Source organism: Hydra vulgaris, chromosome 02, assembly GCF_038396675.1.
Source record: "Hydra vulgaris chromosome 02, alternate assembly HydraT2T_AEP".
NCBI classification, from domain to species: Eukaryota; Metazoa; Cnidaria; class Hydrozoa; order Anthoathecata; family Hydridae; genus Hydra; species Hydra vulgaris.
In genome coordinates this window covers 30,187,184-30,208,451 of record NC_088921.1, presented here as the reverse complement: position 1 = coordinate 30,208,451, position 21,268 = coordinate 30,187,184, and the positions used below count along the sequence as shown (strand labels likewise).

Genomic DNA, 21,268 nt, shown 5'->3' with positions numbered 1-21,268 from the left:
GCTACCATTTAAATTGAATTTATGACAAAGAAACTAATCGATTTTCAGAGCAGTCATAATAACATTTATCCAAAACTTTTGTTTCGTTTTTATGTTTCATATAGAAAACGTTTAAAATTAAAATAACTCCAAATAAAGTTTATTTCTTATTTTAAAAACAATAATTTGGAAATATATTTTAAAAGTTTTAGAACCGAACGTCCTAAATTTAATTAAAAACTTTTTCGATTCTCTCGAATAAAACTACACAATAACTGATATCATCTTTACGTTACTTCATCAAAAGCTTTAAAATAAAATATTAAATACAATAAAATACAAAAGCGATATTAAAAAAAATAAACACGGTTTGTTACTAGGCAACACTATTAAATAACAAATGGAATGCGCGAATTTAATTTTAACATTATTTGAAAATGCTTGTTCAAATATTGGCTTAAAAAGTTAAAAATGAAATAAAAATTAGCAAACAAAGTTTTTAAACAATTAGGGGGAAAAAAAAAATTAACGAAATTCTACAATAAGGCGATACAGCCACATGGATAGCACAATGCATATAACCTAAAATAAAACGAAAAACTAAATTTTAATAAATAGAAAAGATTTATAATAATCCAATAAAACGAAAAGTAAAAAACAAAAAACCTGTGCCATTCCGGAAGCAACACTCACTGCTGCAATTATAAACAAGTGGTTAAGCAGGTAACTTTCCAATGCGCTAAAGCAACCCAGGGTTTTATCCTTAGAAAAATACACAAAGTATTTTTAAAAAAATCACAAAAATAAATATATTTAAGTCATCTTTAATAAATATATAAAAAAAAGCAACTTCGTTTGGATGACATATAATTAAATATATATTATAAATATACATTATAAATAAATATATAAAAATAAAATAAAAAGTTTGAAAGTATGAAGTCTGAAGATGATACTATAAATTTTTATCACCTTTGATTTGCTCTATATTTATTTCCTACACCCTAGAAACTATTCAGAATATAACATTGTTTCAAAAAAGAACATTGCATCTATTTTTAGCAACTAGCAACCAAACAACAAAGTATATGCATTTAATAACTTGATAAATGACCTAGGGGTTCTCTCACTCATGCAAGCCACTATGACTTTCTCCCTCCACAGCTAAAGCTCTTCCCTATTAATTTCCAGTAGAAGAAAAAGAAAACTCTGCTCAGTAAAAAAATCAATGAGAGATGACATCGAAACAATAGCTATCTTGATTCCAGACTTTTCAATTGCGGGGGTTAGAATAGGACTCTTCACAAAAAATAGACTGTGAAAAAATAATTCTAATTTGTAACAGTGTTTATTCACTTGAGAGTAGCAAGTACTGAATCATTTGGGTGATAGCTTACGTGTCAGTCCTTATCTTTGATGCTTTCAATCTGCAAAATACCAAGCAAAAAGTCTAAAGGGTCGGTTTTAAGCAAAGAAACATTTATAGCGATTCTTTTATGAGTTGTTTAAATTCCTTCTTCACTGGTGTACTGACTTACAATCTTAGTATTAAAGTGAATCACTAGTTTTAAGCCTCTTTGTCCATATTCTACTCTTGGATGATCTGGGCTTCTGACTCTACTACAGCATTTTCCTGCTCAGAGTTTGAGAGGTTCTGGGTCTAACACCAATACTATATCTTTTATAATAGGGATCGTGTTTTGTAGGAGTTCATCCATACTCAGTTGACTAATTTTTATTTCTCCCGAAATCTTCCCGGTATTTATAGAAGGCCTAAAAGTGTCATCAGATTCTGGTAGGCTGCCGCTATCTTTGTAAGAGAACTTTAAACTCTTTCTTTAGTTCAACTACCTTATCTTCTACCTTATCTATTTCTTCTCATCTTATTCTTATTCTTCCTGATTTTAATTCTTCTTATCCTACTGATTCCAATTATTTTCATATCATATCATAGTTTCTCCTCCAATTTTATTAAAATGTGTTATCGTTTCCGCCACCTTGACCATATCCCTATAAGGCAGCGACTCAGAAATTGTCATCTTTTAAGGCCTCCTTGACTCTCTTTGGGTCATACTTTATCAAGTTAAAGATGCTAAGTTTGTCAAACTTCTTACTGAAGCCTCTTACCTGATTCAAATTTAAACTAACTTTGTTTCTGATTTTCTTCTCTGTGAGTAGGAAAGTTCAGGTCGAATTGCTTTTAATGATGTTATTGAAAACCAATAAATTTATTTTTTTAAATATCATATAATTGTTTATAAATTTATTTTAAATTAAATTTGATAGCTATGTAACTATGGCTACAATAACAATTTTAAAGTTGTCTCATTTTTTAGTCATCAGGTGTTACTATTGTTGACTTATAGAGCTGAAGTTTTCACTGGAATCTACTTATACATAATGACAATGATTTCACTTTTCCACACTTTGAATTCAAAGAAAAATTTTTTTCAGATACCCTATAATATATTATCTCTAATACTTTAAATTCTTTCCAAATTTTCTTATTTTACCCTCTACTTTTTCCACCTTAAATTTCCAACTTTCTACACGCTGATACTCAACTATCTGTATCTTTACATTTTACATGCCCAAACCACCTAAATCTTTTCTGATACACCCTATGATATACACTCCCAATTTTTGTCAATAGTCATTACTTTATTTTCTTATCTTTTAGAATTCTGCTATATATCCCTCCAATAATCACCAACTCTGTTCTTTTCAGACTGCAGTAGTCAGGTTAATATCATAAATATAAAAGCAAACTTTGTTATTAAAACTTACATTCGAATCAAGTTTTATAAATAATTGGAAGATAAAAATTTTTTATATAAAACTTAAAAAAATTGAGTTGTTATTATGAAAAACAAAGAAATTTCTTGATTACATGTTAAACTGATCCCAAACCTTCAAAACATGTTGTGTTCATATTAAAGAGAACGATAAAAAAAATGTTTGGGCTAAATTTTTTTGATTAAAACAAAAGAATAAATGCATACTAAAAAAAAACTAATCTTTTTATTTTAATCAAAGCTTGCCTTCTCTGTTTTGTTGTAGGTCAAAAAGTCAGCATAATATACGCTGCAATCTAATATTTAATAATTTATTCAAGTTTTATTTCTAAGAGTTTCAGTACACTATGTCATTGATTTTTTGTTTGTTTACATAATCAATCTTTTATGCAAACAAAAAAATCAATGACATCATGTACTGAAACTCTTAGAAATCAAATGCGCTTGAATAAATTGTCAAGTCTGTAGATTGCAACGTATATTATGCTGACTTTTTGGCCTACAACAAAACAGAAAAGGCAAACTTTGACTAAAATAAAAAAGTTTTTTTTGGTATGCATTTATTCTTTTGTTTTAATCAAAAAAATTTAGCCCAAACATTTTTTTTATCATTCTCTTTAATATGAACATAACATGTTTCGGAGGTTTGGGATCCCTTTAAGGAAAAATATTTACAGTTTTACAGTGGTGTGAAAAAATTAAAATTATCTACAAGTTTGACTGAAAACTGATTTCTTAGTTTAAAACATGCATTAAGGTGTTTAAAATAAATAGCAAAAAAAATTATATATATTTAATGTTAGGTCACTAGTTTCTTTTAGATTTCAACCGGTTTATTAAAAACCCTTTAGGGCATGTTTGCATGATTTTAACACTTTTTTAGAAATATGCTTAAAGTATGATTTGGTGGCTGTTTTGATATGTTTTATCCTTACTTGTAAAGTTACCAAGCAGATCAAAGATAATTTTACTTGTATTTTGAATAAACTATAATATATAAAAATATATTATTTTATGATACATAGTTTATGTACACCTTTGTAGTTAATTTCACTGCCCTAGTTAGAATCCAAATTAAGAGAGATCAAGCCGAAGCCCTACTAAAAATTCACTTAGATAAACATCATCAAGAAAGTACATTACCATTAGTAAGCAGTTTATACTGCCCAAAAAACATTGGTATAAGACTGAAATTTACTCTAAAATTTGTTAAAAATTTGCTTTTGTTAAAAAATTAATCATAAGCATCTGCCATCTTTAATTTAGTGCAAAAAAAAAAATCATAAAAATGACAAACAGCAGAGAGACACCTCAAAATAATATTGAGGTTACTAACAGCTGTGAGAATGGATACCTTGAAGAAAAAAATTTGTATATTGATTTCTCAATTTTATATTTTTATATAATATAGTATATTGATTTCTCAATTTTAAAGCACCTTCAGAATATGGTTACTAAAAAATTCATGCGTAAATAAATTTGCAAGGATATTTGTGTGTGTGTATACACTCCAAAAGTAATGTAACTAATGTTGGCTAATCAGATTTATAGTTTTTGGTAAAAAATACTTTGTTGAAAATATATCAATTAGGGTGGAGCAAATTGAAAATTTTTTGAAATTAGAATAGCTGAGTTGCAAATTGTCGCCTTAAAAATAAACTACAGTAAAAAAAATTCCTATTGATGGATTCTAAAACCTAATGGAAAAAAATACTAGTTTTGAAAATAACAATTTAAGCTTAAACCTCAAAAATATCTCAAAATTTGCTTTATTACAAAATTTGTTAAAACAGGATTTTCAACAAAGTTTGTTAAAATAACATTTTAAAACTTTTTTAACAAAAAAATAATACTTTATAATTTAAAAAAAAAAAAAAAAATTTCACAATCAGCATACAACTTAGCTTCTTTCGAATCTTAGGTTGTCATAGTTATGACAAAAATTTTTTTTTATTAATATTAGAACTCCTCAAAATTGTTGGATCCTAGAGGAATTTCAAGAACTTATCAAAAATCTAAAATATTTTTTTTCTTTCTTGTTAAAACACCATTTAATAGAACACCAGTTGTGTCTTAGAAATATTCATTTATCAAATTTTTTGCTATGAAAATCGCTTTAACTTGTAAAAACTGCTCAACCCTAAGGCATTGAAATTTGTAAGTAAAGTTAAAATGATCATCTATGTCAACCCACTTTAACAAAATAATATACTTAAATCTAAACTAAAAACTACAAACAAATAATTTACTTACCTCCAAATCATTCCTCCATATATTAGAAGGGTGCACTCGCCGGCCACAATTTTCGCTTGGAGTAATACAACAAGAGTCAGGTACTAAAATATTGCTTTCATTTTTTTTAGCCCATGAAGATCGTTCCCAACTTTTATAATCAACATCTCCACAACATTTGTACTAATGCATAAAAAACATAAACATAACTAACATAAGTTAACATAATTTATGTTAACACAAGTTAACATAAAATTGTTAATATCTTAATAACCATCTAAAAATATATACATCACATTAAAAAATACAAGCAGAAACTCATGAAAATAACAAAAATAAATTTTGCAATAATAGTAATAGAAAATAAAAAATACATTTAACTAACATACACCAAAAAAATAAGGATTACAGACATTTAAATATTTTGCTTTTCACAAGTTTTTTTTTAATTTAATTTCAGGAGTTAGCAAATAAAAAGTTTTAAAATAACCTTCTGCTTTATAATACATTTTAATATACTTTTCCATACACTTAATGTGTTTCATTTATAACTCTCTAGGACTAACAATAGTTTTACCATACATCTAATATGTTCAATTCATAATTCTCTTAGGACTAACAATTGTTTAGATGTATAACTAAAGGAAAAACAAAGTAACACTGGTAACTTAAAATTAAACATTTTGCTGTTCACCAGAGCAAGCATTATGAACATATTGATGTTCTCAATTAGACATTAAACAAATCTTATTTTATTTTGCTAAATCACTGATGGCTCTTGATGGATCTCAAAAAAATAGTTTCTTGATCAATAGTAAAATTTAGACATGGCTTCAAGTATCAAATGATTGTAAGAACATGGATTTTTTTAAGTATCAAACGATTGTTTATAAGAACATGGATTTTTTGCATCTACATTAGGTATTCCTGTAGCTTTTGTAAGAAATATGCAATAACCTATAAACACACATTTGTAAGTAACAAACGATCTGGTCGTCCTGCTGGGCTACTGACAGGCTTTTTTTTTTTAACTTCAGTCGCCCTTAGTAAAAATGAGTTGTCCTGTGCCATTGGACGACCATAAGGGTACACCCCTGCCTTTGGAGACTTCCTATCCTTGTGTGCACTATGTTGTGAAGCTGTCAAACTTTGTTGTTAAACTGCAAAATGATGTAAAAACAAAATAAGTTGTTCAGAGTTTATAATATTTCTTAAATTTTTTTATAATTTGACATGCCATAAATATTTAATGACAATCAATAAGAATTACCATGTTTTTAAAGCATGTCAGTCCTAGGTATTTTTTTTCTTTATTTTAATTATAAGAGCTAACCCAAACTAAAATCCTTTTTGATTTAATGATTTATGCACACTAAGCTACACCCATGGCTATATCAGTCAACGTATGTACACACATATAAAAATGTAAAATTTATAATATCAAAAACAGAAAAATCAGAACTAACATTTATTTGGAGTCGATCAATGGCCTTTGTTTTCTTTTCGTTGCCTGGTAAACCATAATTGGTTGCTATTGTTACATTTAAACTTCTTTTCACCTGATTTTGAACCTTGAAAAATATTAAATAATTTCTCATTAAAATAAACAAATTAAGAAAAATAACAAAACAAAATGTTTATTTAAACATTTAAACATTCTGTATATATATATATATATATATATATATATATATATATATATATATATATATATATATATATATATATATATATATATATATATATATATATATATATATATATATATATGAAGAGATCATTTTCAAAATGTGGTATGAGTAATTTTGTTTTTATGTGTTAACTTAAAAACAACAAATAACTAAAAAAACAAATATTTATAAAAAACAATCTTTAAAAAGTTACTAATTATAAACAAACTAAAAAATATAAAAACATAAAATTGCTTAGATCTCATCAACCAAAACTTTTTGGTTAGATATTAACTCTGTGATGACTAGTGTGAAACTTTCTTTTTGGCCAATTATATATTTTTTGAACAACCCTAATAAACATGCACACACATTTAACATCCTGTAAAAATTATAAAACATACTTCTCCTTTGTACACATAAGCCATGATTCCACCCACAAGTTCAATCAAGCAAACAATGGTGATCATGAGAAAAAACTAAATTATTGAAGAACATTAATAGATTACAAATTCTGTTTATTATTATTTATATTAATATTAAATTTTTTTTTTCAACTATTTTATTAATACCAACTACATTTAACAACTTCTTTCCAGTTTAACTATTTAAAATATATATTATACAATATGTTTTTCTCTTTAATTCATAAAATTAAATATATATTTTCTGAATTTATAAATATTTGTTATGCTTTTAACCCTTTTAGTCCCTTTGATCCGCTATGAGGATCATAACATTTGTTAGTAAATGTGACCACGCCAAAAATGGCATTTGATCACGCGACCAAAGCTAAGAAAAGTAAGATTTAAAAAAAATAGTTTCGTGCCCATTTTTCTGACCAAAAAACACCAACAAGGGATCAATTAAAAAACAACAAGGGATCATTAGTAAAATTCTGAAAATTTGTTTTTATAGCTTTTAATTATTTGATGACATTCCACTTACAATCATTTTAATGTCATTTGTCTGGGAGTGAAACGGTAAAGTGTTAAATATCCTTCCCCTTTACCTAAAATTAAAAAATCCAATAGACCTAACTATTTCAAATTATATTGAAAGCTGAAACAATAATTAAACTTTTTTATAAATGTTATGTAACAACTCTACCCCAAGAACCATGAACCTGCTTTCACGGATAGCTCCAAAAATTCCAAATATGCATACAAACATTGCAAATAAACCACCAGCGATCATTAAACCTACAGTTGTAACATATGTAACACTACCAAGTAATGTTTCATATTCATTCTTTGCGATCAAAGTCCAAATACCAACACCAAATATACCAGCAGCACATAACTAAATGACAAAATTGTTAATAACTAATTTTATTTAAATTATATACACACTCACATATATATATACACATATTTGTATAAACATATATATATATATATATATATATATATATATATATATATATATATATATATATATATATATATATATATATATATATATATATATATATACATATATATATACACATATATACACAAATGCACACACACACACACACACACACACACACACACACACACACACACACACACACACACACACACACACACACACACACACACACATATATATACACATAGCTATGTCTCTCGCCCACATTACCTTGTAATGATTTACGAGAGCAATTAGTGGGTCTCGCAAAAGTATAATTTTTTGTACAAAAAAAAAAAATTTAAATAAATAGACACGGTTGTTGCATAACAAAAATAAATGATAAAAAAAAAGCAAAAATTAAAATGCAAATGTTTTTGATTAGGTAAAAATAACTGAAAAATATAAAATTATTACACTTTAAATTATTGAATAATAACTATTTTAATAAGATAATATTTAGACAATAATAAGATAACAATAAGAAAATATTAAGACAAATAAAGATATATAAGAGTTTTTATAAGCACTAAATACTTTTATAGGTTTTTGTCAAATTTTTATATCAAATAAGTAATGTTGTTAATAAATAAATGGATAGCTAGTGTAAAAAACGAAAGAAAATGCTTATCTAAAGAATTTTTTCACAGCGTGATAAATGACCCTTGTTATATATATATATATATATATATATATATATATATATATATATATATATATATATATATATATATATATATATATATATATATATATATATATATATATATATATATATATTCTTGTAACATTAGCCTCAAAAGCATATGCTTGTAACAAGTATTAAATCAAATTTTGTATTTAATAATCAATTTTTTAATGAATAAACAAATGGCTTGTGTAAAAACCAAAAGCTCTTGCAAGAAGCTGTTTAGTTAAGCAGTTTGCAATGTTGTCTTAGGAAAGCTAAGACAACATTGCAAGCTTCTCACTGCTCTCGCACTAATTTACTCCCACCAAGGCCTGCATACATATAAACAAATAAATAAATAAATATATATATATATATATATATATATATATATATATAAATATATATATATATATATATATATATATATATATATATATATATATATATATATATATATATATATATATATATATATATATATATATATATATATATATATATATATATATGAAGAGCTCATTTTCAAAACGCTGTAAATCCATTTTTTGGGTTTTGAGTAAATCGAACTTTTCTCCTGCATAAAGAAATTAAGTATTTTGGAATAAGTTATTATTGATTTAGTTAAACATGTATTTTATTAATAAGACTATAATGTCTACTGAAATCGAGCGGTATGAAATCGATGTATATTTTCAGTGGTTATTTTTGTTTTGTTTCAAAACGCTGTATATTCAAGTATTATTTATTAACAAAACGCTTTATATCCATTTCATTAATAAAATATATCTATTAATGAAACATAATATTATTTTATTATGCATTCTAAGATCTACCTTAAAATTTTGTTCTCCTTTAATATAAATCAGCAACTTTTTTTAAACAACTCACAAGTGCAACTATAAAAATATATAAGGTGTTAATGAGTATTTTATCTTGTATTCAATAACGTTAATAAAAAAAACAACAAAATAAATCATGTTATGCTGGAAATTTTTTTAAATATTTGTATCTTAAATTAAACATGTTTACAAAATTCACAGCTAAAAAACATTTAAATCAAATTATGAACTATCTTCTTCACTAAGGCTAGCATTATCTTCAGTGGCATTACAGAGTAGTGTTTTATACATACTAAGTATTCTGCCTTCTGCTCCTACAAGACCGAGAAGACGAAAAGCATCGTCTTTCTTAGCAAGTTTAACACAGTTATTTAATTCCAAACGTTGCGGTCTAAATCACACAGTATCCTTAAAAAATGTCATTTCTTCCGTTTTTTAAGGATACTGTGTGATTTTGGCTCAGAATGGTAACTAAATGCAACTACTTCGAGCTTGTCTGAATTTATAAGAAGTTTTTTTGCTTCACTGATTTTAAATGTTTTTTTGGTCATGACATACTTTTTGACTTCTGATTTGAAGTCATGTGCTGACCGATTCTGCCCGTAAACCATGACTTTTCCATGCCGGCTAAGTATGTTTATGTATTCATTAGGCTCAAAAATTTGGTCTCTTTTTTTAATATCTAGCTGAACTCGACCAAACACGCGATCAGCTGGCAGATATGAGTGACCTCGTTCTGGAAAAGTATGTGTAATCTGCAGTTTATTAAAATATTGTTTTCTTAGAGCTAGAAGCATACATGTCATATTTATGTTTTTGTTCTGGCCATAGCATGCATCAGAAAATAATCGAAGTGATGAGGCGTTGAAACATTTATCTTTTAAAACATTTTTAAGTAGATGTTCTATAGCTGAACAGGTCATATTCGAATCTTTCCTATTTTCACACTCCATCCAAGTAAAAAAATATATATCACTAACAGACTGAGACTTATCACCTTTATGAATAACAACACCAAGGATATAAAAATAAAGCTGTCTAGAATAGTGGGCTTCTCCGATTGATAATTTTGGTAGTACAAGGTTCTCCATCATGTCAAAACAGATAGTGATCTCATTGGGATGAATATCATTGAGAAGACTATAAAATTTTCTGGCTTTCCTTCGATGAAGAATGAAAAGAGCAGTTTTTAATTTTTTTTGGTTATCAGTAATATTTTGGTTTTTCATAGCCAACTTATATGTTTGACATGTAGAGCATGTATCTGTTGCTGGGTATCCAAAAGCTAAATTGAAATGATTCATAAATACCCCATAATAATAATGGTAGCCTACAGTAGCTACAGTATAAGCATTGTTTTTATCCAAAAAATTATACAGCGTTTTGAAAATAAATAATTTTTAGAGCCTAAATTAAAAAAAAAAAATTAAACCTAATTAATTAGTTACAAACATGACTTAAAAGTATCTAACTTTCTCTTCAAAATTATCCACTTAACGCAGTTTTTTCGAAATTGGCGCTTACCGTGTTTTGAAAATAAGCTCTTCATATATATATATATATATATATATATATATATATATATATATATATATATATATATATATATATATATATATATATATATATATAAATAGAGAGAACTTCCAAATGAAACTTTGAGGTGCTACACATAAAAAAAACGGAACTTTGAGCTACTCTACACATAGAAATTATTATATTTTTACATTTTAACATCTGTTGAATAAATTACAGAGAACGAACTTTGTTTTTTTACACAGTGCAACATTTTTAATATAATAAAGCAGTTGGATTACTTAAGTTAATATAATAAAGCAGTTGGATTACTTAAGTTAAGATAAACCAACAAATCCCTAGTCATCACACACATATTACCCATATATACACACACATTACCCATATTACTGCTATTGATTAAATTATTGTAGTGGCACATGACCCCAAAGAAAAAAAAGTTTCATTTAGTTTTGACATAGTATAAAATAAAAGAGCAAGGAAAGTGACTTAATAAAGTGGTCTGCGCCAATAAAAAAAAATTAAAAAAATTAAATTGCATTAAAATGTTTTTTATTTTGCACCCTTTATGTGCTTCAAGAGTAGCCTTGACTTCTCTTAACATAGAGTGTACAAGGCTGAAATTAAGTGATAATAATGTTAATACTTCTGGTTCTTAAATTTTTAGTTTATTAAAAACCACAAACTGTTTTTGTAAAAAAACTTAATAAGTGTTTTTTCAATAAAAATATTTATATTGATATTAAAATTAGGATTTAAAATCTCATTATAACACCATATTACAATTCGTTATGCATTCATGCCTACTTGATACAGAACTCAAGGCAACTATTAAAGCCAAGTTAATAGCAAGATACATTCTTGTAACTATATCTAACTAAAATTTACAGTTCTACTTTTTAAATTTTATACAACTAAGTTTAGCTCACATAAGGGAAAGGGTATATAATATTAATAATATCTATAGAACTACGAAATTGCTTTGTTTTGCATTTTAAAAAAGAGCAAGCTGAGAACTCGAACCTCCTTAACTACTTAATAAGCAAAAATGGGTTTTTAAAAAGTATGCTTTGAATAAGAACATAATTGTTAATTATAATTTTATATTTAAAATAAAACATTTTATTGAAATGGCTTTATATTGAAATAAGAAAATTTTAAAATAATTTAATATTAAGGTAACAAAAAATTTGAAGGTTTACAGCTATTTTACCACTCCTGTATAAAACATTCTAAACCGAATGCGCAACAATGACAGAATTGAGAAAACTATCAATAAGGTATTATACTCTGTATAATATTTTAAGAGCCAACTGAGACACTTTAACCTAAAAGTGCATGAGAAATTGTCAATGTGCACATAATTTGGTTTTTAAATCTGTATTTCCTATTAAACCTTTATAAATGTAAGTTATATTTATCATAAATAATATAATTATAGAATATACGTTTATTTATCTTTTGTAATTTTTATAATCTGCTTTTAGAATTACATAAGTTTGCTTTTTCAAAATGTTTGGTAACGGAACATGTTTATTTTGTAGATGATGTATGAAATCTTAACAAGCTATTTAAAAACTAATTATTTAGTACAACATTATTGTCTGGTGGTGTTATTTTTAGTTATTTATTGTCTTATTTATTATATATTATTGTTCATTGCTTATCGTTTATTGTATGGTGGTGATACCTAAAGGATTTCAAGTTAGATTCATTAAGTTTATTTTACTTTAAAAAACTTTATATTAACTTTACATGAACTTTTTTTTGTTGGTTGTTTCTATTTCAACAAATTTTTTTGTTCAAATTTTAAAATTAAATGTTTTAATTTGTATTTTTGTTTTTGATGCCACAGCTAATCACAACTAATCATAAGCCTTTTAGGTTAATAGTTTGTATTTATCTTTATGTTACGAGGTTATGCAGTTACTTATGCAGCATTTTAAAATATAGTTTGTTTGATTAGTTGCTAAGATATTGCAAATGGTGTATATGAGATGGGGAGCAGTGGGTCAATTATAAAAGTAAGGAGAAACTAAATTAAAAAAAATATCATAAAATGTTGGGTAGGTAGTTTAAAAGTGTAGGTACTTTTAGGGAAAAGGAGGGTACTCAAAAAAGTGTATAGCAATGGGGGCAGGGGGAAGGGGAGGGGGAAGATCAAAATTAAAGCATACCTACTTTATGGACAACCCCTGAGTTGCTGTGACGTTGCAGTTTGTATTTTTCTGTTTAGATATAAAGATAATGATGACAATAAGCTGCCTTTAATGTGTAAACAATAAGCTGCATTTAAAGTGTAATTTACATTTTAAATGCATTGTAATTTTTTAAATTAATATTTTTAATATAATTACAAATAAAAGCCTAATTTCATTTGCTAATATAATAATTTTATATGATTTTATTATTCATTATAAAAAATTTGTTGCTTATAGTATTTTAATTAATTTGAATAGAGGCATCATCAGTTAGTCAATTTTTTTACTATTACTTATGTTATTGATGATTTTTTGAACTTTATTTAAGTCCATATTTCCATTTTTAGTTAAGTTTAATCATGATTCTAAAGACAATACAGTCTTTTGAAAACCTTTACAGATAAGATCCTTATCTTAACCCTTAAACTTTAGATATTTTAGCTTTTTCTTTAAATATATATTTTGTTCCTTCTCTTTGTATACTTTAAAACAAGGACTTATTATAAATATCAAAAAATGTTAGTACATGTAATAACATTTTTTGATATTTATAATAACTCCTTGTACATTATTAATATATAATATAATAACTAGATAAATATCTGCGACATCAACTTTAGTTTTGTTAAGAAATTAAAGTTTAATGTTGGTTTGATTTTTCTTAATAGTATACTTAAATTAAATTTCTAATTGATGTTATGGTAATTGTAAATAAATATACTTATTTATATATATATATATATATATATATATATATATATATATATATATATATATATATATATACATATATATATATATATATATATATATATATATATATATATATATATATATATATATATACAGGGCCTTTCAGAGGTTTGGAGAGGCCCCGGCCAGTTAAAAATCGGAGGCCCCAAAAGAAAAATTTGCGCAAAACGCGACGCAAGATAATGCAAAGCCATTTAAGTCTTCAGATAGATCAGGACCAGATAAATGTCTAACTTTAAGACTAAATGCAATAAATTAGACAGACCGTCACACACAGATGTGGCGCTTTTTGTACGTTTTATCAAGCCAACTAGCCAAGAGACGCGCTTGTCTACTAAAAACGCATTTTTGGGGAGGCCTGGGAATTAAAAGGTACAACGTATGAGTGGAATGTTACACTGTTACTTTATTGTGAATGTTACAATTCAGATTTCACAAATGAATGATTCATGCATGAATAATTATTAATTGGTTTTTATTATTTGGTTTTTTTCAATATGTAATTATTTGCAAATCACTATAAATGAATAGTTAAATTAATGTCACATTTTGAAAATGAAATCTAAAGAAATTCACTAAAAGTAACTAAAACAGAATGAATTAGTTTTAATTAATTTTTACAAATGCTTTTCTTGCTTTTTTTTCTGAAAATGCAGCAATTATATTTGAAAAATCTAGTTTTCGTGCAATATCGCAATTTATATTCAACATAGCAAGTCCATTCAACCGTTCCTGCCCCATAGTTGAACGATGATAATTTTTTATCTGCTTTAAAACATTAAATGTGTGTTCGCCCGAGCCGCCGATGCAAGGCAAGCTGATAAAAATTCTTAATGCAATTGTAATGTTTGGAAAGACACCTGAAAGACCAAGTCCAAGTATTTCTTCCAGCAATTTTTTTGGTGTGCAGTCAAGTTTAAAATTAGCACCATAGATTCTTTTAGAAATAAAACCTCATTTTCAAGTTCTTGTGAGATTTCTTTGTCATATTTGTGCTGAAAATGTTGAGCAGCCAATAAAAGATCTTCGTCATTCAAATTTTTAAACTGCCAGAGAAATCCAAAAAGTATACAAATTTCTTGTAACGACTGAAATCGTCGCGTGAGACCAGATTGAATTGAGTCAATGATGACATAATATACATTGATTTTGAAATACAACTCAGCATCATCTTGACTTGGAAAATGACGATTAATTAAAAACTCACATGAAACACCAATATTTCTTGCAACAAATTTTGACTCATTTAAAATCTTATCAAACTGTTCATGCAACCTTTGAATGTCATTACATAGATTTTCAATGTTATCCTTTTCAATATCAAGAGTGGCTTGGCGTGCCTCGATGATTAGATTTGTCTGATGAATCATTGTGAGTAGCTTCATCCAGATAGACGACATCAAAATGCAATCAAATTTGGAAATATACTTTTGAATAGCATTGAGTTCCATTTCAGCCTGGGCTGTTAAATGTAGCACCCCAAGTTCATTTAAAGCACTTCTTACTGAGTTCAAATGTTGTGCAACTGGTTTAACACCATCAATCCGTGCTGACCATCTTGTTTTGGACATTCCATGCAACGAAACAGGAAGATGTTGTTTTAAAATTTCCCACCTCTGAGGACTGCTACTGAATAAATTGTACATTTGTTGAATTGTTCCAAAATACGTTATTGCTTCTTTGCATGATTCAGCGCAATCGACATTAACTAAATTTAATGAGTGATTTCCGCAGCTAAAAAACATACAGTTTGGATTTTGTTGTATCAAAACCGCTTGCACCCCGTTATACTTTCCAGCCATATTAGCACCGTTGTCGTAAGCTTAACCAATGCAGGCTTAGAAATCCAGCTTCAAAGTTTTCAATATTTTTAGTGTTCGAGCAGCGATTCTCTTCCAGTTTTTTTTGAAAAATTGTCAAAAAAAATAAATCTTTCTTAAACTGAAAAGTTTGAATTATCTAAAATTTTAACATAATGAATAACCAGAGTAGTTTGCTCTTGTACGAGAAATCTGGAGTAGCATCAACTATTATTGAAAAATATTTTGCTTTCACAATTTTGTGAAGGATTGCTGTTTGAACATGTGAACCACAAATATCAATAAATTCGTTCTGAATTCGTATTGAAAGATAATGAGCTTGCACTCGCTGCTTACACTGTTGTGATTCTCAAACATGCTTAACATGCTCAGCTAAAAGTGGGTCATATTTGCTAAGAAGCTCAATAATATCTAAAAAGTTTCCATTCGCTCGATCACCTATTCATTGGTTAGAACCAAAAAGTGCTAATCCACATTCAGAAAGAAAAATAATAACATCTAGAATACGTTGGAATAATTTTTTCCAATTTTCAGTTTCAGTCTTGAGTTCTGATAAAAGTTAATTATCCACTGAAGCTTCACATAATGCTGCTCTACTAGCAGATTTCCATACAAGTTTTCTTTATGGTAAATTGAACTTTCATGCGATGGAATACGATCTTTCAATCTTCTCCAACCTTTACTGATGCCCCATCCGGCAAAACTAGAGAAAAATGACACATTTGCAGCATTTTTGTTCAAAAGGAAACATGGTGCACAATACAAAGATTGTTTTTTAACACTCCAGCACAACCAGTCTCTTTTGCATATTTCTCCATTTGCAAGAGTTTTGTTTAAGAAACGATAAGGAAATGCATGATGATTAGAGTCTTTAACAATATTATTTGGAATTTCAAAGCAAGTAATCTTAAGAAAAGAGTTCACTTGACAAGAATTGTTCTTGTTGATAATCCAAATGTCAATAAAATTGAACGGATTACCTTGATGAAGCGGATCAGTTATCTCTGTTTCCATATCTCGAATTTTATTTTCACCTGCATTTTCCTGTAATGAGATTTCGGTTTCAACCCGTTCCTGGTTTATAATATTTAAGTTTCCTGCTGGTTGTTGGTCCAAAATTGGGTCTTCTGCAATTGGAACAACTATATTTTCAATGTTACCATTGTCACTCACTTTGAGTTTGGTTTGCTTGTTCAATTTGAACTGTGTTTTGTGATTTTTTTAAAAACGAATATATTTTCTTTGAGTTGGTGCATGCTTCTTCGGCCAATTCTTTGCTCCGTTGCCTTTTACTTGCACCACTATCAAATTTTCTCTTCACTTTAATGGTGCCTGGAAATAATATTGAAATTTGAAAATATAATAAATTTATACATCAATCGAACTTATACAAATTTATAAAACCAATTATGTTTAAAAATTAAAATTTTTTTGCCAGAACAAAAAAGTATTACAATTCTCAAAGTTACAAAATGTAACGTACAAAACCCAATGTACAAAAGTGCAGTATATCAATTTTATACAAAATGATAAGAAACAGTTCAAAACAAATTGATTTAATCTTGTTTGATGAAGTACAACTAAAAAATATAAGAAAAAATGAAGATACTAAAAAGCAGAATACTAAGTCATAACTTAAAAACTCGTACGAGTTAAAAGTAATTGAATTGTATCAATTTGATCAAGCGCGCCCGACGGAGGGTTAATTGCATCATTACATGATGTAATCTTTATCATGTCTAATTTAGGTTTGGAAATGTGTAATTATGAAAAGAAATTAATTTATTTTAAGTTAACCTAAAGTTAAACTGTTTAGAATAATTAGATTAAAATAATTACTTTGATATTTATTTTCGTGTTTAACAAATGTGTTTTAAAAATGTGAGGCCCCAACAAAATCGGAGGCCCAGGCTATATGGCCCATGTGGCTCCCCCTCTGATAGGGCCTGTATATATATATATATATATATATATATATATATATATATATATATATATATATATATATATTATTTATTATGCTAGTAATTCATCAAAGGTATTTATTATGTGTAAAATATAAGAAAATAGAAATAATGGGTGGATACCACCTTAAATTAAAATCTTGACTATATTTAATTAAAATATTTTTACCCACCTGCCCATTAATTGTAAGAGGGAGTGGTTCTTAATAGGAGGTTCTAATTTTTATTAGAACTATTTTATTATATAAATATTATTATTACTACTTTTATAATAATATGTTTTTAATTTAATTTAAAAGTGTTTCACTACAAAGAATTAAGAAAAAATTGAAGTTTTTAAGTTACTTAATCCAAGCTTAATTACTTCCGAACTTAATTATTTAAAAATTTAAAACTGTGATTTTTCTAATGTCTACAAAAAAAAAAAAAAAAACATAAAAAAAAATTTCTGTTAGTGGAATAAGAACTTTTGACCAATGCTGATAAATCAGTCGCGCCTCATAAAGACACAATTAATCAACCTATGCACTATGTGGCGGTATGGGAAAAATTATTAGCTTTAAACTATAAATTAGAAAGCTTTTAAATTAATTAGCTTCAAACTATAAATTAGAAAGCTTTTAAATTAATTAAGTTTGAACTATTAATTGAGACGCTTTTAAATTAAAAAGTATATTTGTTTCATGCTTTTATTTTCTCTGGCTTATCCTTAGTTAGTTTCTCTTTTCAGTTTATGAATTGTTTATTTTCAATTTTTTTACTTTAAATTAGTTTGGTTTTTTTTTAGCACATTTTTTAAAACAAGCAAATTATTAATATATGCAACCCAGTTGTCAGAAAAAAAAATTATATGCGTGGTCATATAAGGCATGCAACCTCACTTTTCTGAGAAGGCTTGACTTATAGTTTACAAAATTAGGTTTGGTGTCACTCATATATTTAAAAATTAGTTAATGGACTGACACCTTAATCAAATAAACAAATAAAACAAAAATAATTAGTTATAGTATTATATATTACAATTATTTAAATATTAAACAAACGAACATAAGTTAATTTTAAAAATAAAAAAGATGAAGACAAAAGAAATTAATGTAATAGGGAAAAGTGGGGAGAAGTGGGACATTAAAAAATATTTCTAGAGTAATTTTAATAACTTTTTTATATAATATATGTATTGAGCCAAACAAGTTTTAATAAAGCATCATTTCAGACACTGATTTCATCCCCTAAAATTGACAGCAGGTTATAATAAAGTATATTTATTTTGGATTTTAGAAGAACTGTGTTATTGGGGTAAAGTGGGATAGGTATGAGGTGAAGTGAGATGAGCGAGTAATTAACAATATATTAACACAAATTACTAATTAAAAACTATTAAAATCATGTAGTAGCAGCTTAAAGACAGTTTGGAAACATTGTTTTGTAAAGTGGGTGAAGCTAAACTATTGACTGTAGGAAAACAGTCATTTGTTAAACGACACAACTGTTGCCTAGTTGGTTTGGGCTGCTGTGAGTGCTCTTTTCCAGTTAGCCAATGTGTGCTTTAACAGCCATTGATAATGACTTTTTACTGATATCAATGCATTTGACTTTATCGCTGCAAATAACCAAACAAAAGAGTTGATCAAGTTTATCATTTGTTTTTGACACTGTTATTGAGATTTTACTTTTTATTGTTCAATTTGCTGAAAAGCTCTTGCTCTGATGGAGTTTGATCTGGTTGCATGAATACACTCTTGTATACATCATTGGTAGTCAGATTTCTAGTGATTACTAGAAGACCATTGCAAGTTTCATTGGTTGTGGATATGATAACAAGTGACATTGGAGCTGGTTGAGTGGGTGCGGGAAAATTTGAAGAAGTAGTTGCTAGTGTTTGGCAATGAGTTGCTGTTTTTTTTAATTAAAATTGGCAACTGAAATATGTCCTACAACTTTAAAGGAAGCAGAATAATGTACATAACGTAAAATATCCTTTACTATTTGATCAACACCAGAAGCATCTATAGCTACTTGCAAGATAAATAACTTTAAAACTGGCTAAGAATATAAAACGTTGCAAGTTGGTGTTGATTTTTTCGAGCGCTGATACTTTTTTAAGTAGTGTATTGACTGTTGATGAAAGAGAGTGGATCCTAGTGTCACATTTGTTAGGTAGTTAAGCAGTTTTGCTTCTATTGTACTTAATAGTGATTTATCATCTCTACTACAGACAATAAACTATGAGAACTCCCATAGCATGTAGAGTCACCCCATTATAAATTTTTCTATGACATTTTTTAATAATGCTTTGTGGAAAGAACTTACTTATATAAATAAAGTTATACTGATTGGGTTAAATTTGTAACATAAAATTTTAAAAACAAACAAAAACATATAAAAACTATTTGGTAACTACCTTATTGTAACTTAAATTTATTGTATGCTATATTACAATAAGGTAATTACCTAAATATGGCAACAGCATAAAAAAAAGTACTTTTGCAAAATATCTCATTACTTATCGTATAAGATAAGTTATAATATATATAAAATATAAGTTTTAAACTTAGATGATATTACAAATCATTTAAGTTTAAAACAATGAAAAACAAAAGGTGAATTAAATTAATCTAATGAAAACAAAAACACAATTTATAGTACAGCACAAGTACTTAAACTCAACACCCAAAATTAGTTTAACCCTAATTAAATCTTTAAAGTATTACAAACAAAATTAAAATGCATACCCACAATATCGCTGCAAAAACCATAAACCAAGTTTTTACACAACTTAACGAGATACAAGCACGTTTTCCCATTTATTGCAAACAGAAATAATTTAAATATGTTAAATTTATAAAAAAAAGTCTCTTAGAGTTAGTTTCGTAGAATAATTATTTGTCCGGATACTTTTAAAGTGATAGATTAGAATTTAGCACTTTGCTCCCTGATATATTTAATTCAATATCATTAAACTTTTTTCTAAAGAGTAATCATAAAATGCAATAATATAATAAGATAACTGATATAAAAATAAAATAATATGCAAACTCATAAGTTTAAAGTAACAATAATTTAATATCATTCATTAATAAGGCGCTGATCCAGGAATTTAGGATGGGAGGTGGCTGAGATTAATAATTTGAGAATAATAATTTGCGAGAAAATGATGCACCCGTTCGAGTTTTGAAGAAAGATACATTTATATTTTTATGAGGGTATATTAAAAAGTATATTTCAAAGTATATTTAAAAATTTTAAAATATGTTTTCAAAGACGAGTTTTTGAAGAAAAAAAAGTTTATATAGGTCTACAAGAATGTTTTGGAGGACACCCGATTGATATTATTATTGACAGGCGATTTGCAAATAATATAAAAATTGTAAAAAAATTGCACCTATCTTTAAAGGCCGCACAGTGAAGCGA

At 27.0% G+C, this 21,268-nt stretch overlaps 1 protein-coding gene across 1 annotated transcript; it reads right to left on the bottom strand.

The window, feature by feature from the left end:
* Window positions 1-251: 251 nt before the first annotated feature.
* Window positions 252-20,826, bottom strand: LOC100197591 (CD151 antigen). The gene is made up of 7 exons (XM_065790547.1): window positions 20,590-20,826; window positions 7,787-7,978; window positions 7,081-7,155; window positions 6,473-6,577; window positions 5,028-5,189; window positions 646-741; window positions 252-561 (listed from the first exon to the last, which is right to left on the bottom strand). The coding sequence occupies exons 1-7, from the start codon at window positions 20,659-20,661 to the stop codon at window positions 505-507; spliced, it is 759 nt and encodes a 252-aa protein (XP_065646619.1). The 5' UTR covers window positions 20,662-20,826; the 3' UTR covers window positions 252-504.
* Window positions 20,827-21,268: the final 442 nt, after the last annotated feature.